Genomic DNA, 24,410 nt, shown 5'->3' on the forward strand with positions numbered 1-24,410 from the left:
TCACCGGGAGCACGCTGTGGTTTGCAGAGACCACACTTGTGGAAATGCTTGGAAGCACCTTCCCTGCGGCGGTGGGAAGTCTGCAGTATATTTTCTCGTGGGTGTCGCTGTAGAGCCCTCGCTGCCTCTTGTGCAGCCTAGCTTCAGTCTCCTCTTGAGAGGAGCCTCCTGGGTACTCGGGTTTATGGGAAAAACCCAGATGTTTACAGGGCCGAGCTGGCTAGATGGTGAGCTGGGCACTCTGGGCGGGTGCCGCTCAGGGGCTTGCCTATCACTGCCCAATCAGAAAGGTAAAGGAAAGCCCAGAAGCCTGGAGGTATGGGTCAGTGATAGAGCGCCTGTCTGATTGCTCAGGGTCCTGGGTTTGAGGCATAGCACTCTCCTAAAGAAAAAGTCCAGAATTTAGAATCTGTTTTTAAAGTGTAAAACACCCAATAACACTTTTCTCCCCTCCTGGTGCTGTTGAACCCAGGGCCTCAAACCTGCGCACTAGGCAAGCATTCTGCTAGTGGGCCACATCCGTCCGCGCCTTACCCCGAGAAAGTCTCTCGGTGTTGTTCAATCAGCCATGACCTTGTGTTCTTCCTGCCCCAGCCTCCTACATAGCTGACCTTGCAGGTATACTACTGTGTCCAGCCCATTAACACATTTAATTAAAAAAAAAAAAAATCAGTAGTTGAGCTGTGGGCTTGGCCAGGCTGCAATCCTGACTCTAGGAAACAGGACTTTAGAGATGTTTCGGCCTAGAGAGTAAGATCTTCACCACCCCTGCTTCATGCCCCACCCTGAGGTTCCTACCCCTGCTCACATCCCCAGCCTGAACATGCTGATGGGACCTTGGTACTGGCAGAGAAGGCACTGTGAAACAAGCCTACCTGGCTCTGGTTGGGCAGGCATCTTGAGCCTGAGAGGGCCTCCCCGATCCAGTGTGGGTCAACATGCAGCCACCTCAAGTCAAGGGACTCCACAACCCTATACATTTGTTCACGTAGGTCCTCCAAGCCCAAGGACTTGGTTCCAAAGGTCAACATAACTGCCTTCTGCATCCAGTAAATGTTCCAAGTGTATGTAAACAAGCCACCTTTTAATTAAGGACATATACTCCACCAAAATGAAATAAGACAAGAAAAAAAATATACAAGAATGAGAAATACAAGGGCCCCTCAGTATCAGTCTTGTAGAGAGCAAAAAGGACAGACTGATAAACTCAAGGCACACCTTGGTTCCTTCCCCATCTGGCATAGGAAGGACAGTTGGGAGGAGGAGGAGGAGGAGGCTAGGGATCAGGGTGGGACTCATAAGCATTACAGGAGGTGAGTTCCTGTTCTTCTGAGGTTCCTCAACAGCTAAGAAAGTGGAGTTCTAGTTTGGGGATGGGGGAAGGGAAGGAGGTATCCCCTCTGGGGTGGGGGGGGAGAGTACTCTTACTGCTTGGTTGACTGATGGGTTTCTAAGGCACATGCTGGTACTATGTACCTGCTCCATAGGTGTACTGTTAGGAGCAGTGGGGGTGAGGTACTGAGATGGGGCTCCTTCTGACTCTCAGAAAGTGGAGGTAAGAAAGAGGGCAAAAGAAAACAAGCCATTTCAAAATATCCCTTGGGGATTAAAAAAAAAATCAAAAAGTTACTGTGATAACTGTCTTTGTATGTAACAATCCAGAGGGCAGCAGGTCCACTTCCCACTGATCTGGCAGGCACCTCAGGGATCAGAAATACACTTTACCAGGCACTGGCCCGGGGCCACGTGTTCTCCAGTGACTGGAGCAGTTGTAGAGAATGAGGATCAGAAATGTAGCCTTCAGAGAAAGGACCCCGAGCCTCACCCCACAGTCCTCTCCCCTCCACCACCAGCATCAGCACCTGTTCCAGTCCATTGGCCACAGCACCTGGCTGCTTGGTTCCCGTGAGCACAGTGGTGGAAGCATCCTTGGCTCCCAGCTGCAAGGTTAGCCCTTCAAGCTGCTCCCAGAAACACTGGTGGTTTGGGGCAAGGCCATCGGCTGCAAACCTGCTGCCCAGTTCTGTCTGGGTTGGCTGTCGGACCTGTGTGTGCTGCCTGAAGCCTTAAAGAAAAGAGATGGCGTATCAAGATGCAGGAGGGCTGGGTGCCTCCCAGCAGGTGGCTGGAACCTGAGGTTGGGAGAGACCACCTCAAGTCTGGCTTTCAGTCTCCAAGCAGTCAGGTGTCTGTCCCAGGGAGGGGTCCTCTACGGCTCAGGAAGGGCCTGGGGTGAAGGCAGGCAGGCTGAGTTTAAGGCATTTGGCCCTTGAAGAGAGTGCTTGCTTCTCTGTCGGCGTACGGTACCAGCCCTGTACACCAACTGCTTCTCTGGCCTTTGCTGGACACAACTTTTCCTACGAGGGCCCAGGCCTTGGCTGTTTGTACTGGGTCTCTGGGTTCTAGTTCAGCTGGTCGTACCCCGGTTTCTTTCTGTACAAACAGTAGTGCTGGATGAAGAAGACAACATCAAAGAAGATGGTGAAGACGCCAAGTCCGAACTTGGTTGGGTCTCCAAAGATCAACGTCCATTCGTCTGTGAAAAGCCAGAGGGGGCAGAATCTGGTTTTAGGCTGGAAGCTTCTAAGACAGGCAGATGTGTGTGTGTGTGTGTGTGGTGGTGGGGATGTGAGGACCCCCATTTGCCCAGGAAACTGCACGGCTAGGGATTCCAAGGAAGGCCCCTCCTCCCGTGCTTTCCCTCACTGGTGGGAGCAGCTTTGGCAGACTCACCGTTATTGTAAGACTGGAGGAACATCTGGAGGAGGCTGAAGCTGCCCCCTGTGAAGTCCAGGAGCACGCCACCAATGCTCCAGCCCTCGGTGCTTTTGTAGTAAAAGTTCATGTAGGCCTGGGGACAGACAATGCCACACATGCCTTGTGACCGCTACTCCAAACGAGATCTGCTGATTCTTCCCACTCATGTACTAAGCTCAGGGCTCGAGAACACAGTGACCTCTGGGCTTCGACAAACTGGAGCCAGGCAAACAGTCTGCATGCAGGGGTGGGGCTGGGGGTGGGGGAATGCTGCCTAGCTTCAACCTCTTAGAGCAGGCACAGACCTCTGATTTCTAGTTTTGTTTTGTTTTTTCTTTTTTGAGACAGGGTTTCTCTGTGTAGCTTTGCGCCTTTCCTGGATCTCACTCTGTAGCCCAGGCTGGACTTGAACTCACAGAGTCCTGCCTGCCTCTGCCTCCGAGTGCTGGCATTAAAGGCATGCGCCACCACCGCCTGGCCCTAGTTATTTTTTAAGCCAGTGTCTCCCTATGTAGCTTAGGCTGGCCTTGAACTCATGATCCTTTTGCCTCAGCTTCCCGGGTATTAGGATTACAGGTGTGTACCACTAAGTCTGACTGTGACTCTTGATTCATCACAGCTCCAGGGATTCTGTCCCCATTTCAGCCTGGACTCCACACTACTTAGGAGTGTGGCTGGGAGCCAGACTTTCTGGTGTGGGGCTCCCTTGGAAAAGCTACTGAGTCCTTGACTTCTTCAGCCGCCTATAGAGTGGCCCAGCTGCCACCTCTGACTGCTGGGCCTTCCCAGTCTCTTGGGCATTCCCCTCTTCCTGCTACCCCAGTCTCAGATTCCTCCTCAAAACCCACAGTGCCCTCAGAGCATCTCTGGCTGGTACCATACCCTTCCCTACCACCCAGGAGGGAGGTCCCCTTCCTGATCTTTCTCATTCTATCCCATACTTGGTGTCCCCTCTCCAGTTACAGATAATTCGAAATGTCTCCCATGGATGCTCCTGCCCCAGGTTCCTTATCACAACCTGGTCCCTCCATGCAAATTCCCTGGGACCTGGCTCTAGCTACCCAGTTTCTCGATTCTCAGCATGCTCAGCAGCCAGGACTCCCATGCAGGCTGCCTGGGCCTGAAATAGCACTCTCTACAGTCTACAGAACTCTGCTTTATCCCTCAGGATCTCCCCCTGCCTGTAGCCAGTGTAACTTATCTCTAGCACAGTGGATACAAGACTCTCAGCACTGAGGCTTCTTTGCCGGGAAAAAGTTCAAGGTGGCTCTAGAATTCTTATGTGGATGTCATTTCTTTACACCAGGCCTGGAGCCAGCATGCTTCTTAGGGAAGACATGTTTGAGTCTAAGCCCCAGGACCTGGATTGGACTGTGAGAACTGGGGAGGGGAGCATGCTGAGGGACCTCCATTGAGAACATCTCTGCAAAGGAGAAGGCCACAGTGGTCAGCTCCCTCCTCTGTCTGATTTTTTTTTCTTCTGATCCCCTGCCACTGGTCCTTAGGGATGGATGGCTCTAGTGGCAGGCAGGCAAAAGAGAGAAGTCCAAAGTTATTAGGAAAGACACATGAGTCTGGCTCCAGGAAAGGGCAGGCAGTGGTACCCACTGGCTTTCTGCCATTCTGGGTTTCTGGGCTCCGACTACAGCTTTCCACTCTTGTCTCCTTAGCTTGGTAAAAAGCAGCCCCATGAGAGCAGGGCCTGGGCTCAGTACCTCTTGCCGCTCACACTACTAGCCATACGGAAATGCAGGAAGACTCTGGAGTACCTGTGGAAAATACTTGATCAGCGTGATGACGAGCTTGATGTAGGAGAAGCAGAAGAGGAACTGTAGCCATGTGGTCACACCGACTGCAGCCACAATCATGGTGACTAACACAAAGAGCCACGCGAGTACCAGGAAGCCAACAGAGGGCCACGACACGCGCTGGTTGCCTCGCTGAGGATGAGACAAGGGTGGGGTTTGTAGACGTGGACTCAGGTTGCTTCATGGTTTCAGGGAGGGGGATGGCTTTGGACAGGGGCGCAGGGTGGGTGGGGGAGGACAGGGCTGGAGGCAGAAGCCTGGCCTTGGTGTAACCTGTGTAAAGAGGGGGCCAAGAGCATTGGAGCTGTGTCTGCACAAGGCCAGGGCAGGAGACCAAACCCAGAGATGATGGCCTCTATCTGGGTGGTGAGTGAATCAAACCTGGGCTGGGAAGAGGTGTGGATCCTAGCACCAGCCCCAACCTTTTACAGTCAATCTCTCCTGCTCCATCCATGTTGGATCCTCTGGCCCCTACCGACCAAGCTCCAACTCCACGGAGCTGGACACCTCGGAGCTCATTTGGAGGGAGCAAACCGTGCAGGGACATACACCCTGATGCTGAAGGCCCAGACCTCACCCAGCCCTGATGTCAGCTCATTCCAGGATATGGATGAAACCTGGGGATACTGGAATCTGTCCCCGACTCCAGTTTTTTTTTTTAGACATGGCCCCAAATGAGGCCCCTTCAGCGGAATGTCACAGCAAAGGTGCAAGAAAACCAAGGAGGTTCGTTCAAGTCACACAGCCCCCACTGGTCTTGTGTGGACGAAGGTGGCGGCACATCATGGAGAGGTGATGGTAAAGCTGTCACATCTGGGGTGCTCCTGTGAAACACTGGGTCTTTGTAAAGGTGCCTCCATTCCACGCTAAGACCCCAGATAGCTTTTCAGTGGCAGAGCTTGAATCCAGGTTCCTCCTGACCTCCCAGGAGCTGGCTCCCCACTGGTACCCCTAACCCTGGTCATTCCCATCTATAAACAGTTTCCCTCACACCATGGTGAATGATCCTGCCTTCCCCTTTACCAAGAACCTCCCTCAACCTTGGCCCATGAAAACACCATTTTCCTGACACCCTCTCTCAGTTAAGCCAGGGACAAAGATAGGAAAGTCCACCCCAAATCTACTCAGCCACAGAAGGCTGGGGGCCGTCATGTTATCATCATCCCTTCAGGGCATGTGGGTAGAGTGGGGTGGGGGTTGGCTTAGGACGTCAGGTGCAGGCCAGGTCACCAGGCCTCACTGCCTACCTCATATAGGCAGCATTGCAGGATAATAATCAGAGTGAGGGCGACTGCATGTAGGCTGAAGAAGACATCATTATTGTCGACGGGGTTCACGCCGTTGGGGTATTTGAGGAGAAACTGTTCCTGTTGGGCGGGGGGTGAGGAGGAGAAGTTGAGAGGTGAAGAGAAGCATGGTCACCCAGGGGCTTGGGTGGGCTGTAGGGGGTGAGCAATGCTGTACCTGAATGTAGGGCACCCACAAAAGACCGATGTTGAAAACACTGTAGGCCACGAAGCCTGTCAAGTTCAGGGCTAAGAAGTCAAAGCTGAGACCAACGACACTGCAGGGGGCAGAGGGGGAAAAGCAGGGCAGGGGTAAGGCGGAGAACCCCTGGGGTGGGAGGGGGCACAGCTCCAGTGCATGGGAAAGGAGGCCTCAGTACCATCCTTAGCGGTCTATTCCCATGGCTGATGCCACCCAACTGGCCTTCTTGAGGGCCAGGCCACCCTCCTCCCCACACTCCAGAGGCTTCTCCTGGAGGCCTCTAGGGGGGAGACAGCACCCACTTCCCACCCACTCCCCTGGCTCACTGCTTGGCAGTCCCCTATGAGACCTGAGACCCATATGACAGTGTGAAGAGAGGACAGCTATGTCCTTGACTGACCCCAGGCCGACGCTGACTCTGTCTTTCAAGTCACAGCAGAAGTGCTTAGCTCTGGGGCTGAAGGTTGCATGACGTGATGCCCAGCCTTCCAGGGCCAAGGAGCTTCAGGGCAGAATTTCCCTTACCCAGCCCATTTTTGGTTTAGCTGAGAAGCTCCATGTTATTGTTCCCATAGGGAAGGGCTGAACTGGGCAAGGAACCAAATCCCTAGCACGGGAAACCCCACCTTGCTTGTAGGCAGACACAAGTGTAGAGGGGTGTCTTTCTGCAGCCCCACAAGGGTCTGCTGGGACAGCTCTAAGCTGGGCAAGTTACCTTTTCCGCCTCCAGTTCTGGATCACCTGTGGGTAGAAGGAGACGGACCAGGCCATGAAGTAGATCCAGCCAATCACCTGGTTTATGATGCTAACGATTCTGCTGTGGATCACCAAGAACCGAATCCTGGGGCTAGAAAGGGATTTGGGGTCAGGAGGCGCGAGGTAAAGCTTTTGGAGGAAGCCCTGATACACACCTGTGCATGGCCACCCTTCCTGCTCTATGAGAGGCCACAGGGGTGGGGGCGGACGCCAGCCTACCAGGTCTGGTTGGAATGATTTCCGTGCAGATAAACAGTCACTTGTCCAACGTTTTGAGAAGTCACTTGGAAAGAGGCATTCTTCTCTCCGGGAGGCACTACGACCTGTCAGGAGGACTGGATTTGATCTGTGGCCATGTATAGTTAACAGGGTCTGACTCCAGGCCGTGAACCAGGGGATGGGAGCAGGGACATATCATACTTGGTTCTGCTTTCTGAAAACTTACTAACCAGGCACAAGAAGCAGCCAGCCAACTTAAACCCCACCCTGCCATGTTTCCATCTGGCTTTCTGAGCAGAACCACAGGCTGGTCCTTGGCCTTCCCTGGCTAACCACTGAAGGAGTGTAGGATAAGCCATGCTATCTCAGTCTACTCATCTGTACTTGGGGATAACACCAGTGCCTACCTTGCAGGGCTGCTTTGGATGACCTGATGTCCCTAAAGCTCACAGTGCAGAGCTGGGCACATGGTAGGCTTCCTACGATGACTGAACTGTGAGAGCTGTATTATTTCTATTTCCAGTACTGTGATGCTCAGGGAAACTCATGAAGGATGTTTCCCCATGCCCCGCCTCATTGCCAAACAACAAAGCAGCAGAAGTGGGAACACAAGATGCTCTTGTGGTCATTTCTGCTTGATATTTATCAGAAGCCTATTCCTGGAAGATGGACCTGGAGCCTGCCTGTGCCACCTGATTCTTTTTTGTCATCTTCCTGCCACACTGAAATCCCTTCAGAGAAGCAGGGAGCTGGATGGCATCTTTCTGGAACCAAACTGTCCCATTTTCCCTTATAACACTCTAGGTCCCACCCTCAACCGATGTTGTAGGTACCACATAGATGTGGCTCATTAAACCAACAGTGGTTTCTTTCTCTGGTTTTCTAAGACAGTCTTGCTATGTGGCTCTGCCTGGCCTGCAACTTACTATGTAGCCCCAGCCGGCCTCAAACTCAGAAATCACCATCCCTCAGTCTCCTGAGTGTTGGGATTACACAAGTCACCACACCTGCCTACACACACACACACACACACACACACACACACACACACACACACACACACACACACACACACACAGGGTTTTGCTTACACAGCACAATCTGGTCTAGACTTTGAGATCTCCCTGCTTTCAGCTGCCAGGCTAGCAGGGCTTCTTCTTTTTTTTTTTTCCTTTCATGAAAATAGGTTATAATTTAAAAGTCCAGGGTTATTTTAAACAGTAAAATATTTTCTCTATAGAAAATAGTATAAATGATAACATTTCCCAGTAAGCCCTTTTAAGCCAAATGATAGCTGAATTATACACATAAATATTGATTAGATTCTGGGATACAGAAGAAACCTATCTTCATCCTAGCAGGGCTTCTTACTGAAGACTTGAGGCCCTGCCAGGTTGATGCCCAAGTCTATGCTGGCTGTTTTATACTTCCTGCTATTGCTTTTAATCCCCAGAGTGTGGTCCAGGAGACATGATGAACCCTACAAATGAGGAAAACACTGATTGGCTGAAGTCCTTGACCCAATGCTTCTAGGCTGAACTCCCAGACCACCTGACTTCCAGGTTCTGACCATTGGCTTCCTATATCACAGGCACAGGACAAGAATGCGCTTAGCTCTGGGCAGGGAGGGGCCAGTGATGCAGGAGCCCGAGAAGGTGGGTTCAGGTGTTCATAAAGACCATCTTCCAAAAATGGTTTGGTTTTGACTCCCACCGCTAATTAAAAAAACAAAAAACAAAACAAAAAACAACCAGGTCTATAATACATATACAGAAAAGTACGCATATCACAGGTTGATGAAGTGTCTTACATGCTACACACATTCAGCCTCCAGATCAAGAAATGTGCATTTCTAACACTCCAGAAGCTCCGTTCTGCTCCCCCCACCCAAGGTCTCTTGATCTTGAAGATAACCACTGGCCTGACACCATGGAGTCAAGGAACCTTACAACCCATTTTTTTGTATTGGGCTTCTTTTGCCTAATATTCTTGACGTTCATTTATTTTTACAAGAGGATACCTTTACTTCCATGTCCACACCTAAACTAAGTGATTGGTGTCTGTTCCCCTTGGAGTCCACATGTGACCTGCAGATCAAACAAAGCTTAGAGGCCTTGCACCAGACTTGCTCATAGGACTGTGTCTCCCCTTGTGCTGCATGCTGGCCTCAGCCTTCAGGCCTCGTGTGTGTGTGTGCGTGTGTGTGTGTGTGTGTGTGTGTGTGTGTGTGTGTGTGTGTGTGTGTCTGCAGTGGTTAATACTGCACAATGCTACCCATGGGGATAAGGGTGTGTAAGAGCCACCTCTGATAGAAGGTCTCTTTAGTGGGATACTCCGAATCCCCTCTCACAGCTATTTGCTTGCTGAGGAGCCCAGAACTGATTTGTAGCCCATTTCCACAGCCACCCAGGGTCTTGTGAATAACAAGGTTGTCCCTGCAATTTTTTTCTTGTGGCCCCTCCCCCACCTCTGTTATTATGATGGGTAAATAAAAATTGTGTATGATAAAGTGTAATGTTTTAATATACATATTCATTGCAACATGGTTAAATTGAGCTAATTAACACCTACTACCTTACATACTTAACATTCTTTTGTGTGTAGGGGGATTGGGGATGGGGTGGGAGGGGTGCGAACATTGAAGATCTAATTTTTATCAGTTTCAAGTATGGGCACATGTCCTTTAACATCAGGAGATACTCTAAGAAGTCAGGAAATTTCAGAGCCATATGAATACTATAATGAGTATGTTTGCAAATAAAGGTGGCTATGACATCACTGGGTAATATGACCTTATGAAACCACTGTCCTATACATGGTCCTTTCTCAACTAAATACTATTATTTGATACATAATTATATATAATACTTCGTTGTTAGTAATAGTCACTACGGCCTACGGCCTTCAGACTTATTCATCCTGACTGACTGTCATTAAGCTTTTGTTTCTTCTTTCACTACTGGGGAATGAAACAGTGCCTGTGCATGCCACCAAATGCTCCACAACTGAGTTTTTTTTTTTTTTTTTGAGACAGGGTCTTTCTATGTTCGTCCTGGCTGTCCTAGAACTTGCAATGTAGACCAGGCTGGCCTTGAACTCACAGAGATCCACTTGCCTCTGCCTTCCAAGGTCTGGGATTCTACCACTGAATTCTAACTCCGGCTTTTTATTTCCTATTTTTTATTTTGAGATAGGTCTCAACTATTTTCCCAGGCTGTCTGTGAACTTGTTCTGCAGCTCAGGCAGCCCTTGAACTTGTGATCCTCCTGCCTCCAGCCTCTCAAATAACTGAAATTACAGGCCCACCACTTGCTTGTTTTTATAAACCCTTGTTTTTTTTGGAATTGATGCTTCCCTTTTGAAGTCTTATCTAGCTGAATGACAACTGATTTACATGGTTGGCAAGATAGAAGCAGGAAGATAAAACATAAAAAGCTATGAATGATCATCATTATTATACCAGAAAGCCTCAGAGACAGAGTTATGTAATTGACACCCAGCCACTACCAACGTCTCAGAATGGTGCTTCACAAACTTTAATGTGGGCCCCAATCATCCACAGACCCTGCTAACAAATAGACTTTGAATCAGTAGGTCTGGGATAGGATTCTGCATTAGAAACACAAAAATTAGAAAGTCAGTCTCTCTCTCTCTCTCTGACGCGCGCGCGTGCGCGCGCGCGCGCGCGCACACACACACACACACACACACACACACACACACACACATTCTCTTTTTCCTTCATTTCTTTGCATGTATGTGTGTGTGTGTGTGTGTGTGTGTGTGTGTGTGTGTGTGTGTGGTAGCAGGGATTTAAACCTCATGTATGCTAGGTAGACTCTACACACTGAGAACCACCCCCACCCCCCAATTTCATAAAACGTTTTAAAGCAAGGCCTAAACTTCTTATCCAAAGTTGTGGCAGACCCTTAAAATATCTGTAGAATGTCTCCGTACTCAGAATCACCTTTGCCTCAGGCTTTTTTTTTTTTTGGCACCTGCCTATACACCGTACCTTATTATTATTAGCCACGGTTAGGCTGTAGGATTGGAGCCCTGGAAACTACTCATTTCAACTTGCATTCATCTTGTGAATCCTTCACTCAAACTACACAGCAGAAAACACTCAACCTTAAAGAGACCAACAAAGCCCAAACTACGTATTTCTAGGATGGAATGGGGGGGCGGGGTAAGTGATTTTTCCCCCCCACAAGCTCTTAATTAAAGTGTACTCTGTTGCCCAGCATTGCCTTTAGCATTAATAAGGTCTGTTACTTACTTCATCAGGAAGTTCCAGAATAGTGAGATTTTTTGAATGAAACGTGATTTCAAAAGTGATCACCAAGGTTGTATTTAATGGATGCCTAGGAAGATAAGAGTCTGGTTACTGTTGGGAAGTTGGACCCTGTAAGATAATCAATCAACCCTTGGGATTTCATACCAGGCCTTCCTTTCTGGAAATCAGGATCTGGAAGGGCAGTGTGATCAGACTGCATATATCCAGTCTCCAGATCAAGAAACAAGCATTTCCAACACCCCGGAAGCCTTGTTCTGCTCCCCTCCTGTTTCCTGACCCCAAGGATAACCAATGGGCTGGCATCACGGAGTCGCTGGTTTTATATTTTATACACAAAGAATATGACAGCCCAGAGTTTTTTGTGTTCGACTTCTTCTGCATGATGTTATGCTTTACTTCCATTCATTTCTGTAAGAGAATACCTTTACCAAGATATTTGCCCCTAAACTGGGAGAGGTAAGAGGTGGAAGGAACCATGTTCCTGCTTTATTAGGAGACTAGCTGTTCCTTTGGGGTAGGGTGAGAACACAAGAAGGTGGAATTCTGGCTGTGAATAATGGGGGCAAACAGAGGGGACAGGTCAAAGGTTCTCTGCCCCAGTAGGAAAGGCTCCTTTGGTAGCGTCAGGTCTCAACAGTAGGTGCCAGCAAATAAGACTCTTAAACAAAGGCAAAGTGTGAGCAGGGGCACGTGGGACCCCTTGATATTGTCACTTCTGCTTTGGCAAGTGACCTCAGCTGTGCTGTGTTGGTCAGGGGTTCAGCTCCTTGCCCCTTGATTTTTAGGGGCTCTGCTCAAATGTTTAGTCTTGGAAAGGGTCTTGAAGTCAGGCATCACCTGGGACCACCTGAAGACTCTTCTTGCTAGAGGAAACAGCTCATGTTTCTAGGGAAAAGTGTCCTCCTTTTCCTCCTAGTGGAAACAAGGACCCTGTAGGTGTTTGACTTTGGGACCCTGCTCTGCCATCATGGGCTCAAACCACTCTTTTTATGTCCTACAAAGAGGCGAAAGCATCACACCAGAAGTATATGCAGACTGTTCCAGGGGTCAGTCCCGACTGGGGCTGAGGACTTACCCAAGGGTGATGCTGACGTTGGTTGAACTGCCATTTTCCAGCTTCACAGTGGGAGGCACAATGAGACTGACAGTTGACTCTGGAAAGATCCAAGTCAATGACATGAGTCCCCAGGACAGAGAGCTCAGCCCACAAGGGGGAGTGGGCACCAGGCCCCCGCCATCTGAACTCACTAGCCCTGACTCACTGACTGTCCTGCTTTCTAGGTGTACATCCAGACTGACGTTATACTCTTCCCATCTCTGCACCAGGGTCAGACTGCCACAGTTTAGAGCAGGAAGTGCTGGAACTTCCTCCTCCTTCCCCTCTGTGGGCAAGCTGAGCTCCCCAGAAATAGTCTGGGAACTACAGAGCCCAAAAGTTAAAAAAGAAGAAATTCAAACCAACATCTGTGATTGTAAAGGGCAGACTGGAACCACCTCTGCAGATAGACAGCACAGAGGTCCCCTCTGAAAAATTGATCTGGTCTCATTCCTGGCTTCTGAGATGGGCACAAGGCCTGGATAACATGTTTCTAAAGAACCGCCTGGGCTTTCCTGCAGATTCAGCTCAACCCATGCATGGTTCCCTTCCTGAGACTGACTGTCTGTTTGCTGGAGATTGGAGGATAGTGGCAAGGGACATACACTTTCCACTATCAGGGCTTGCTTCTTGGCGTTAAGATGCTAACTCAGGAGAAGGTGGACAAACAGGCTCCAGGGCGAGGGAGGAAACAGGCTTAGGTCTTAGAAAACCATTTTGGGGTGAGGGCTAGGCTGGAAATATAGCTCAGAAGTAGAATGTATGACTGGTGAGCATAAGACCCAGAATCTAATCTCCAGCAAAAACAAAACAAAACAAAACAAAACAAAACAAAACAAAACAAAACAAAACAAAACAAAACAAAACACCAAGAGAAGGAAGGAAGATCATTAGGGGAGATCAAATAACCCAGCACACTGTGGTTGCAGGGCATGGCTAGGTAGCTTCTTTGAGTAACTCCTGTGTTCTTTGGACAGCACACCGCCCTTGTCACCGTGCCATGCCCAGGTGTACTCAAAGCTTCATGGCATACCTGCCCATTGTGAAGGCCTACACTTGACTTTATAGGCTCTACCTTAGGGAAAGGGCCACCATCTCAGACCACCTGCTGTATTCAGTTCCAGGAAGGACCTCAGGAATGTGCCATGACAACTGGAATAGATACAGAGCAGTATCCTCCTGCAGACATCCTGTCTGCAGTTTAGGCCCTTGAAGATATCTAGACAATCTTGCTGAGCAGTCCAGATAATCCTGTTCAGCAGGTTGTGGTTCCCCGCCAAAATTCTAACCCAATGGTTTCACGCTACCCAATCCCAAGTTGCCAATTCCTGGCCTGTGGTTTTTCCCTATAAGAACTCTCTGCACCTGGGCTCATGGCCGCCGTCACATTTCCTTCCATCTGTCGTGCGGTGGCCCAGGTTGAACCTGAATAAAAGGACCCTTATGCACTTGCATCGGAAACCGGCTCCTTGGTGGTCTCTGGGGGTTTCGAGAAATGGGCACAACAGCATCTCACCTCCCCTGCCTCACAGACTTCAAGGATAGGCACATCCCAGAAGTCATGATCAGGGATCCAGACTAAGAGAGGGAAGGGTATCTTAGGCAGCAAAGGAAGTGCACCATCTGGGGAAGATGGCTCTCACAGGGACAGAAGGTGCAGGCCTCTACCCAGAACCCTCCACGGCAGAAGATGAAGAACTAAGACCCGAAGTTTCAGAGCTCAGGTTGGAAAGAACGCCAGTGTCACCTCCCCCGACCCCCTCAACTGGTTTCTCCCCTTGGTATTTCTACTGCACGGACACTTCCTGGGAGAGTCACCTTATCTTCCAAGGTGTCACTAGCTTGAAACTCACCCATCTGGGCCCAGCTCTGCCACGTCTGAGCTGCTTTCTTCAGCTTAGTCCCCATCTATAAATGCAGATGGTGGCCTCTCCAAGGTGCAAGTCTCCCAGATGTGACTCTCCATAGTACACAGTCTCTAGTCCCCTCACCCGAGTGGATTCCTCAGGTCAGATCGGTTGCTGTGGCCTCAGGGTCTGGAGGCTGCTAAGCTAACTCCATCCTGACTGCTAGGCTCACTCTGTCCTGCCTGCTTTGCTATCAGTCTGAAGCTCTGTTCTGGGCTTGTCCAGCTAGGGGAGTGCAGGACTTCTACCCCAGGCTATGATATTTTATTTACTGCTCAGGACTACATTAGATAAGTTAAGACCCAGAACAAGCCACCGCTCAGGGCAGGCACATGCATGTTGTGTGTGTATGTGTAGGCACTTAAAGGGATGTCAGGGAGTTAGATTTTCCAGTCTTTGTATTAAAGTAGGAAGACAGGAGCTTTCAAAGAACCAGATCAGAGTGTTTACCTCCTCCTCACTCAGCACTAAGGAAAACACTAGTGCTGTGGAATGTTCTATATGGCAAATGTGTTGCTCTGATTGGTCAATTAACAAAACACTGATTGGCCAGTGGCCAGGCAGGAAGTATAGGCAGGACTAACATAGAGGAGAAAAGAAAGAACAGGAAGGCAGAAGGAGTCACTGCCAGCCACCGCCATGACAAGCAGCATGTGAAGATGCCAGTAAGCCACCAGCCACGTGGCAGGGTATAGATTTATGGAAATGGATTAATTTAAGCTATAAGAACAGTTAGCAAGAAGACTGCCATGGCCATAACAGTTTGTAAACAATATAAGTCTCTGTGTCTACTTGGTTGGGTCTGAGCGGCTGTGGGACTGGCGGGTGACAAGGATTTGTCCTGACTGTGGGCAAGGCAGGAAAACTCTAGCTACACACTAGAGCCCAAGCAAGTGAGATCCTAGGCTCTGAAGTCACAGTTCCATCCCGGCTCTGAGACCTCCTAGCTGTGTGACCTACAGAAGGTACTTGACTGTTGAGCCTACACCTGTGGAGCCTCACCTGTAAGTGGGTGGACTAAGACCCGTCTCACAGATACAATGCAGAACGGCCAGCAGCATGCTTTCTACTTTCTACAGGGCCTCTGTGCTAAACAGCCGTCAGCTTCTACTACCTGCCATCACTTGACTACTGCATGGTGTTTTTAGTCCAAGACGGGAGGCAGCTGGAAGCTGTATCATATCCTGGGGTGGCGTGAGCCGAGGGGAGACCACCTTGTTTCCCCTAACGTGAATCATCAATCTCCTCTCTTCTTCCCTCTTTCTCCCCCCCCCCCACTGGGGATTGAATGCAGGTCCCCCGCACACCCCCCCCACATGGGCTCCATAGTCAGCCCTTCTTATGTTTTTACTTTTTAACTTTGAGATAGGTCTTAAACTTGTGATCCTCCTGCCTTAGCCTCCCAGTAGCCAGGATTATAGATATAAGCCACTGCTACTGGCTGGTACTACCTACCCTGTACCCTAACTCATCCCAGTTATTGCTGCTGGCTCGTGTACTTATTTATTTACTTAAGTGAGGTCTCACAAGTCTGCCTGGAACACAAGGGCACTACTGATCTTCCCCTCCTAGTTCCGGAGTGCTGGGACTACAGGTACGGTACCATTTCTGTTGTTTTCTTTGCCCCCATTTTATAATAATCACAATAGGCAACGGACATTTTCAGTCCTATTTTAAGTCAAGGAAACTCCCTCCAAGAGGGAAGGAGCCCTGTCCACATATCTAGGGATGACTGAATAAGGATTCAAAGCTAGGCTTGTTGGATCCAAAGCCCAAGTTGTTACCACTGGGCTGCACTGCCACAGACTCCCCTCAAAGAAGTCAGAAGCGACAAGCTCTGGAGGCCTCTGTTCTTGTGTCATCCTGGATGCTGATACCCCCAACAGAAGAAAAGTCCAGCAGGTTCTCAGTTTTATGGCAGCTTCCACTGCTCCTTCATAGAGACGGTCAGGAGAAAGAGGCAAAGGGAACAGAGGCCCTATTCCAGTTCTAGCTTACCTGTGAAGCTCTCTACCCTGCCTGGGTCTCAGTTTACCCTCAGTGTAGAAGGAGCACTCGCAAGATTTCCCATTATCTCCTAGGTAGTATCCATTATGTGCTCATGCACACATGCACACACAACCGCATGCCCTCAATCCCCAGAGAGCTGACTCAGCAGGGCTCAAGTGTGGCTGTGGCATCCCTCCGGAGAAAGGAGGCATGGCCAGGCCTCATGGTCTGAGCCCCTTCCCCTTGCCTGCTCCCCCCCCCAGAGATAACATTTCCATAAGGTGTGACTGCAAAGGAACACGACTAATATTTACCAATGATGAGCTGATGCGATGACCAGTTCTCTGGCTATCAAGAGGCCAGACAACCATAATGATGGAGCCAGTGTGTGCAGCTTTAGGGTTCATGTGTAGGATTTCTAATGTTTGGCCCGGGGTTTCTGGGGATTGTCAGGGACTTTAAGATACACTTGCTTTGGAGTAATGACCTACCTGATGATTAAAATGGGCCTGGGCACTGTGAATACTAAACAAAGCTATTCACAAAAGAAGGAATTCCAGAAATGTCTTGGGTATTTCAAGGATGCCAACAGCATCTGAAGGGGTCTTCTGACACGGATGTATAAACCCCACTAGTGGGCTTTCTGTGTGGCTCAGGATGCTGTAACCAGCTCCAATCTTCTCTAAGGGAAAGGTATGTTTTCTCTTCAACATGGGGCCAGGTAGACTTGTCTTGCATCTGTGCCTGGGAGAACCAGGTACAAGGCCTCCTTTGTGTCTTCCAGGATCCACAACTCTCTCCCAAAGGTCCAGAGGGCAGAAGCACAGCTGCTCTTTACAGATAACTATCCCAGCTTGCTGAGGCTCTGAGAGCCAGTTGTACAGTCTGGCTAAAGAACCAACCGTTATCTATGCCAATACAGAGGAGGCAAGAGGGACCCCAGGGTAAAAGGCCAGTTATGTTTGGGGCCATCTGGTTCTTTGTAAAATGTCCCTACACCAGACCTGGATCTGGCTACCTCTCTGGGTGGGAGGCTGCCCATAGGTGGCCTGGACAGCACTAAACCTTTGGTGACAGAGAGGTTACTCTTTCTACTATTTCCTTTTTTATTTTTATTTTTTGAGACAGGGTTTCTCTGTGTAGCTTTGCGCCTTTCCTGGAACTCACTCTGTAGCCCAGGCTGGCCTCGAACTCACAGAGATCTGCCTGCCTCTGCCTCCCGAGTGCTGGCATTAAAGGCGTGTGCCACCACCGCCCGGCTACTATTTCCCTTTTTACAAAGCTGAGAAATCACAAACTTACCACATTTCTCTATGGACTTCAAGAGGAAAAGGGTCAAAATAAACAGCCAATTCCTCATCATGTTCTTTGACTTCTCCGAACTAGGAAAAACAAACAACAAACAAACAGCAAGAGAGTGGCATGTTAAAGTTGAATTAGCTCAGCTCTTGGTAGACAACATGCTACCTGAGCCACGACAGTGGGACAGTTCATAAAGGACTTCTTCTTCACAAGCTCTGTGACCTCTGACCTCACAGGCTTGGCATCACAGCCTCTGCGAAGGAGACCCCAGAGAGGACTTACCTTTGTTTCATGTCATGGGCAAACCTGCTCAGAGCAGCTAAGTGGGTTGTGGAAAGCCCTACTCAGAGGAAGTGAGCACAGACCCACACTGTTCCCTCAAATGCTGTCTACAGCCTAGTTAACGGGGGGAGGGGGGATGAATGGAGTTTAACTGGCAGAGTGTTCTTCTCTTTTGAAAAAAACCATCTCTTCTCTCATTTCACTGAAGCAGATACGCACTGTGAAATTCAAACAGTCTGTCAGCAAAAAGTCCCCTAGTGCTAAAGGCTAAGACATCCGGAAGGAAAACCCCAGAAGAGATGGAAAAGGAAAAAGGAATTGACAAGGTGACCACAATGCTAAAATGATCAGATTGGTTAACCAAACAACCAGGCTTGTAAAAAATTACAAGACAGAAACAAGGCACTGGCCATGCCCTTGGGTGGTGTGGTGTGTGTGTGTGTGTGTGTGTGTGTGTGTGTGTGTGTGTATGTGTTCTAACCATCTTCCAGGCCTCAGCCAGATGTACACTTTCAAGAGCCTCTACCATCCCCACTCAAGAATCAGAGATCTCCCGTGACAGCTACCCCTTGTCAGGTGTCTGACTGAGGTAGTCCTGCTGTTGGTCCATAACCCGGAACTTCCTCAAGAGATAACATAGCTTGGACAAGGAATGTTTCCTGGAGATGGACTGCCCAGGTCTCCGGATTCCCATTTACTTGCTGTATGATTTTGGAATATTTCTTAACCTATGATTCCTAATGGGGGAACAGGGACCGTGGAAACTGCACCACAGAATTAAAGTGAGATGAAGTTTAAGGCATGCATTCTCAAAGGGGTCTAAAATAGGCTCTTGGGGTCTGAAAATATCTGTAGTCATTGTTTCTGGCTCTCCCAAAAGCCATGATATGAAAAAACAGAGCTTATCAGCTGTATTAAAAATTTAAGGAGGTGGACTGATAAGATAAAAAAGTTGAGAAACAATGATGTAATATGTTATTACCACTACCACCCAAGGCAAGACCCAGGTGTCTTCTCTTTCTCTGGTGGAATCAATAGGAGCTTCTGGAACTTCTGGAACGGTCCTAACAGCATCTAACTCCCCCCTCCCCAAAGCCACTTGCACATTCCCAGGCGGCACCAGAGGAGGCAAGCAAGGGGTTAGCCGAATAGTGTCACCCAAACTGGCTGGCAGCCGGTGCCAGTGCTTTTGCTCATCGATACCCTAGTCCTTCAACCTGGGGTTGTGCCGGTCTGGGTTGGGGCCAGAGGATAGAAACCCAGCGCTGCTGAAGGAGGCTGGATTCGCGGCAGATTGCTCCTCTGAGGTGCCAGGCTAGTGTCTGCTGGGGTGGGTGGTGTTTTAGTCCTACCGGGAAAAGGGGAGGCCGTCCCGACGCCCATGGTTCTCACCTGACAGCCTCCCAGGTTCAGCGGACCGACCTCGCCGAAAGCAGCACCCTCGCGCCAGCAGCCGCTTCCGAATAGAAGGGACTCTTCGGGATCCGCTGACTTTGTGTGAGGGCGGGGCCAGCTGTCACCTGACCCGAACCACCTGACTTAGGGAGCCGAGAGTTCCGTGCGAGGAGCTCTGGAAGTTGTAGTTTTCACGAGTCAGAGCCGGATCGATAAAACTGGGTAGGGTTGAGGGAAGGGCGGAAGGGCGCCGGTGCCTTGGCTGGGACGGGGGCTCGGATTTGAGGGGAGACCTAGTTACTTGTAGGGGCAGCAGGGCTCTTGGAGCCTCTGTCGTCTCTCGAAACTCGGCGCTCCTGGGCGAAGATGCTCCAAGGACCCCGCGGCACTGTCCGGTACCTTCAGCCCACTAGGTCCCGCCTCCTGTCGCCTCTCCACCTATCGCCGGGGGTCGCTGCGTGTGGGAGCCTGCCTTCCTTGACCAATGGGAAGACAAGAAGTCGCCATGTGGCGTGCGGCTGAAAGATTGGCAGGGAAGCCCCGCCCCCGCGCTGCCCTCCCCGTTGCAGAGTGCGGCGGCTAGCGCGCTGCTCAAGCCACTGGACCTCCGCTGTCACCACTGTCACCGCTGCCATGGCTTCGCGACCCGTCACTCTCGGCATCGACTTGGGCACCACGTCCGTGAAGGCTGCCCTGTTGGAGGCTGCACCCGACCACCCAGCCGGGTTCGTGGTGCTGGCCACCTGCACCCGGGCTTCCCGGGCAGAGACAGAGAGCACGGCGGCCGGGCCCCAGGTGAGAGGCAGCGCCCTGGAGCCGCCGTCCCCGGACGACACTGGCGGCATCCCGGGCAGCACCTTTCCGCGAAGATGTACCCCTGACTGTCCAGCTTGTCTGACTTCCGCCTGCCGTCCTTTCCTCCAGGGTCTTGCAGCCTGCAAGCCGCTCAGGCTAAGCCGTTAGGTTTTCCCAGGGAGCTTTCCCTCATGCGGGCACCGATCTTCCCACTCCCAGGCTTCTCTGGCGTCCCTGCGGAGCTGGACCCCTCTACTCTCTGCTCATCACTTTCTGTACTTTGACCGGAGAGGAATCGCTTTCAGAGTAATAACCACAGGCCTGACTATCACGTTTGTTGCTCGTGGCTCACATCTGCCCTGTGCCCTCAAGTTCAGGCTTCGTTTTTTTAACCTTTAGGTGGGTTGGGCTCTGGAAATCAGATGTAGAATTAGGCTTACCTCGATCCTCTCACTCCGTAGAAGTGAAAGTAACAGAAAATTTCACTTGGTTACTCAAAGAATTCCAGTCCCAATGAGAGATCTCTGGAGCATTTTTGTCAGAGGGTAGGAAGACACTGAGATAAGTTGATTAAAAATTAAAAAATGATCAGACTGATAATTATACACCACAACCAGTCACTTTTGAAAGCTAGAAGATAGAAAAGGAAACATTCAGGGACCCACAGGATGGCTCAGCAGGTAAGAGCAATTGCTGAGCAAGACTGATGACCCTAATTCCATCTTCAGAACCCACCATGGAGGGGAAGAACTGACTCCTGAAAGCTACCCTCTGACGACTACATGTGCCCCGCGACAGGCACAAGTCTGTACACAAACACTATATATTATATACATTATATTATATATAGTGTACATGTATATATAGTCTATACAGACACATATATGTACACATATATTTAAAACCCTATGAATTAAGGACAGTGAACTCTGTATGTAAGTAGGCTCAGAACAGACATCAAGCTTCAGACTCCAATCCTGTTAGTTTCCTGAAAAGGGTCAGTTTATAGTCAGTGAATTTACAGAAATTAATATCAAGGCAGAGTGTAACATCTCATTTTTTTCTCGGCCTCAACTTATTCCCTTGTCTGAACTAGTGTCCACTAAGGCTTCTCCCAGCCAGAAACTTGGATTGAATGCAGTACCCCACACTTGGGCCTTGTGTCTCAAAAGCTCTTGCCAAGGATCTGTATTCAGTTCTTTGGAGGTTCAGAATCCATCTTGCTGGGACGTGTTTAAGAAGATAAAAATTGCTGGGCGGTAGTGGCACACGCCTTTAATCCCAGCACTTGGGAGGCAGAAGCAGGCAGATCTCTGTGAGTTCAAGGCCAGCCTGGTCTTCAAAGGTAGTTCCAGGACAGGCACCAAAACTACACAGAGAAACCCTGTCTTGAAAAACGGAAAAAAAAAAAAAAAAAGAAGAAGAAGAAGAAAATAAAAATTGCAGGAACACTTCTAATTATTTTCCCAGAGGCCTTCGGATTTAATTTAATTCGTCTGGGGCCTCAGCATGTTAGAGTGATTATTTCACTTCATGAATTATGACATGGAGACGTTGGCTTTGGTTCTGGAGGAGTGAGGAGCTGGGTCAGGGACAGCAGGTTCAGGGGCTGCCTTTTCCTCATGAACTTGAGCCTCCCTCCCTCCGTTATGAGATAGGGTCTTGCTGGCCTCAAACTCGGATCTTCTTTATTTAGCCTCCCAAGTGCTGAGATTACAGCTGTGTTCCACCCCACCCAGCTAAAACACAAGGCTTTGGAGGGAATCTCTGACCCAGTTGGAGGGGCACAGGGATGGATGGGTTTGAGTGAGTTGCTCTGCACTTTGTCAAGTCTGAAGTTGTAGATCTTGGTCTCGGTATAGACCCACTGATGGTTTGAACCGAGAAAGAGTATCAGCAAAGGCTTCCTGTTACGGTGTGGGCGTGCCCGCTGTCCCAGGACTGCCCCTGGTCCCACTCAACCCTAAAGTGAACTGTTGAACACAGCCTCCTTGTCTTTACTCCCAGCTGGCTCATTTTCCTCCTCCGTGGTCTCCACCCACACAACCCACTCACCGCTGACACATTTTAAACAGAGGCCCCTCTGTCCTGAGATGATGCACCATCTGATGGCCATTTGGGGACTTTTAAACTACCACTGTCTAACAGAAATGCAAGTCACTTAAAGGAAGTAAAAGGAATGAATGAAATGAATTTTTTATTATTTATTTATTTATTTATTTATTTATTTATTTATTTAATTTATTTTGAGATAGAGTCCCACTATGTAGACCTGGCTGGCTAGGTAATTAATATGTAACAGAGATCTACCTGCTTATGCCTTCTGAGTACTGGGACAAAATTAATTTTCATTATGTATTTTATTTAGCCTAATGTATATAAAGTATTATTTTAACATGCAATAATAGAGATGTGTTAATGAGATATTGTACCTGACTCATATTAATTCTGAACTAGTGTGTGTGTAATTAGATGCTCCCATGTATTTGTATGTATGTGGACGCCAAAGGCCAACCTTGCATTGTATTCCTCAGCCCTCAGGTTTTATTCATGCCCCCACCCCCCAGTTTTTTCTTTTTGAAAAAGTGTCTCTCACTGGCCTGGAGCTTAACAAGTAGCTCCCAGGGATCTGCCTCTTTCTGCCTCTCCAGGGCTAGGATTAAAGTACACATCACCGCACCAGACTTTTAAAAACACGAGTTGCAGGGATTAATCTCAGGTCCTCAGGCTTGTAGGGCAAGCTGACTGATCCATCATCTCCCCTGCCAGCCCTCGGATGTAACTCGTGCATATGAAACATTGCAGCTCAGCCCGGACTCCGATGGCTAGTGGCTGCCATGATGACAGTGTCCTAAACAACTGCCCCCTCCTTTCTTCTCTCACCCCTGCCCTCCCTGTCTTTCTTCCTCTGTGAGCTCACACACAGAGCTGTGTACCCCCTCTATGCACTTTGGCTGGCACAGTGGAAGGCTCCTTGGTAGGGTGTGGGGCTACATGCTGACTATGCTCCAGTTTGCATCCACCCCTTCCCCAGCTCCCCCTTACACACCCTCCTTTGTTCACTTGTGAGGCCAAGAACTGTTTTGACCAGGCTTTGGGTTTGTTCCCAGAAGGGCAGATGCCCTCCCTGGAGGAATCCAAAGAGTCCAAAGACTCAGCCTTCTCATGTTTTCTCCAGCCATTAAGCCTTCCACATCACAGAGAATGGCCTTTATTTCGGGGTTGCGTTCTTCTCTCCCTTCTCTGAACTTTCCATGGACCTTTCCAGTTAAAGGCTAGTTTATTTTGTATTTGATGTGAAAATAAGGTGCCCAAACACCTTATTTTAGATGAAATCAAAATACATTTTCAATTTATGAAGCTTAGAACCCTAGCTCTTAGGAAAGGATTTATTTATTTCTTCCTGTGTCTGTGCGTCTGTGCTTGAGTGTGTGTTTGTAGTACCATAAAAGGATAGAAGAGGGTGTTGGATCCCCTGGAATTGGAGTTACAGGCAGTTGTGAGCCACTTGATGTGGGTGCTGGGAACTGAACCCTGGTCCTCTGGAAAAGCATCAAGCACTCTGAATTGCTGAGTTATGTCTCCAGTTCATAACCTGAGTTTTTTTTTTTTCTTTTTGTTTTTTGAGACAGGGCTTCTCTTGTTTTGTAGACGAGGCTATCCTCAAATTCATGTGTCACCACTGCCTTGCCTTTTTTTTTTCTTAAGTTTTAGAATTTAACTTGTAAATTTTGTTTCATTAACATTTCAGTAACATTGAGAAAACAAAAATAAAAACAAAAGAGTATTTAGGGCTATTGAAATGGCTCAGAAGATAAAGGCGCCTTCTGCCAAGATTAGTGCCTTGAGTTCTAGTCTCTGAATCCACATGATGGGAGAGAACCAACTCCTGCAAAAGCATCCTGTGGCAGGTGTGCCCTCCTCTTGGCGCGCGCACACACACACACACACACACACACACACACGAAGTAAATGTAAAAAGAACTAACAAAAAATATCCCTAAACCAAATGAAGAACTGTTGGGGCCAGGGTATAATGTCGCACCTAGCCCTTGCCTAACATCTTTGAAGTCTGGATTAGATCCTAGACACAACAAACCAAGTGTGCATTTTGACAATTTCTAATGGCCTTTAAATAATACTTAGTTCCATTTTTAGCTAAGGAAATGTCTCAGATGTTTGCTTATTTATTAAAAGATCCCTCCCATCTTCGTTTCTCTCTCTTTCTAGGGATTGAATCTAGGTCTTGGGAATGCTGGGCAAATGCTATATTGCTGGCTTGCATCCTAACTTGCTTAGTTTTTTAAATTTTATTTATT

The 24,410-nt window shown here is 49.1% G+C and overlaps 2 protein-coding genes across 4 annotated transcripts in view; one reads left to right on the forward strand and one right to left on the reverse strand.

Annotated features, from left to right (window-relative positions):
* Positions 1-1,065: 1,065 nt before the first annotated feature.
* Positions 1,066-19,723, reverse strand: Ctns (cystinosin, lysosomal cystine transporter). Of its 3 annotated transcripts, none has more exons than XM_076542859.1 (13): positions 19,598-19,723; positions 19,294-19,471; positions 17,620-17,699; positions 12,401-12,479; positions 11,308-11,392; positions 7,029-7,132; positions 6,769-6,900; positions 6,030-6,129; positions 5,813-5,932; positions 4,527-4,697; positions 2,734-2,851; positions 2,422-2,536; positions 1,066-2,065 (listed from the first exon to the last, which is right to left on the reverse strand). In XM_076542859.1, the coding sequence occupies exons 3-13, from the start codon at positions 17,678-17,680 to the stop codon at positions 1,957-1,959; spliced, it is 1,194 nt and encodes a 397-aa protein (XP_076398974.1). In that variant the 5' UTR covers positions 17,681-17,699; positions 19,294-19,471; positions 19,598-19,723; the 3' UTR covers positions 1,066-1,956. The 3 variants fall into 3 exon arrangements, 2 of the variants coding, with proteins under 2 accessions (XP_076398974.1, XP_076398975.1); XM_076542860.1 differs by lacking the exon at positions 19,598-19,723 and having other exon boundaries at positions 1,066-2,010; positions 2,046-2,065; positions 19,294-19,476; XR_013041738.1 differs by lacking the exon at positions 19,598-19,723 and having other exon boundaries at positions 1,066-2,010; positions 2,046-2,536; positions 19,294-19,476.
* Positions 19,724-19,789: 66 nt separating this feature from the next.
* Positions 19,790-24,410, forward strand: part of Shpk (sedoheptulokinase) — a 35,288-nt gene continuing 30,667 nt past the window's right edge. The window contains exon 1 of the mRNA XM_076542858.1: positions 19,790-20,091. Coding sequence (XP_076398973.1) covers positions 19,930-20,091 — 162 coding nt within the window. The 5' untranslated portion in view covers positions 19,790-19,929. The remainder of the gene's footprint in view (positions 20,092-24,410) is intronic.

The sequence above is a fragment of the Peromyscus maniculatus genome, chromosome 8 (genome assembly GCF_049852395.1).
Source record: "Peromyscus maniculatus bairdii isolate BWxNUB_F1_BW_parent chromosome 8, HU_Pman_BW_mat_3.1, whole genome shotgun sequence".
In the NCBI taxonomy this organism is placed as follows: Eukaryota; Metazoa; Chordata; class Mammalia; order Rodentia; family Cricetidae; genus Peromyscus; species Peromyscus maniculatus.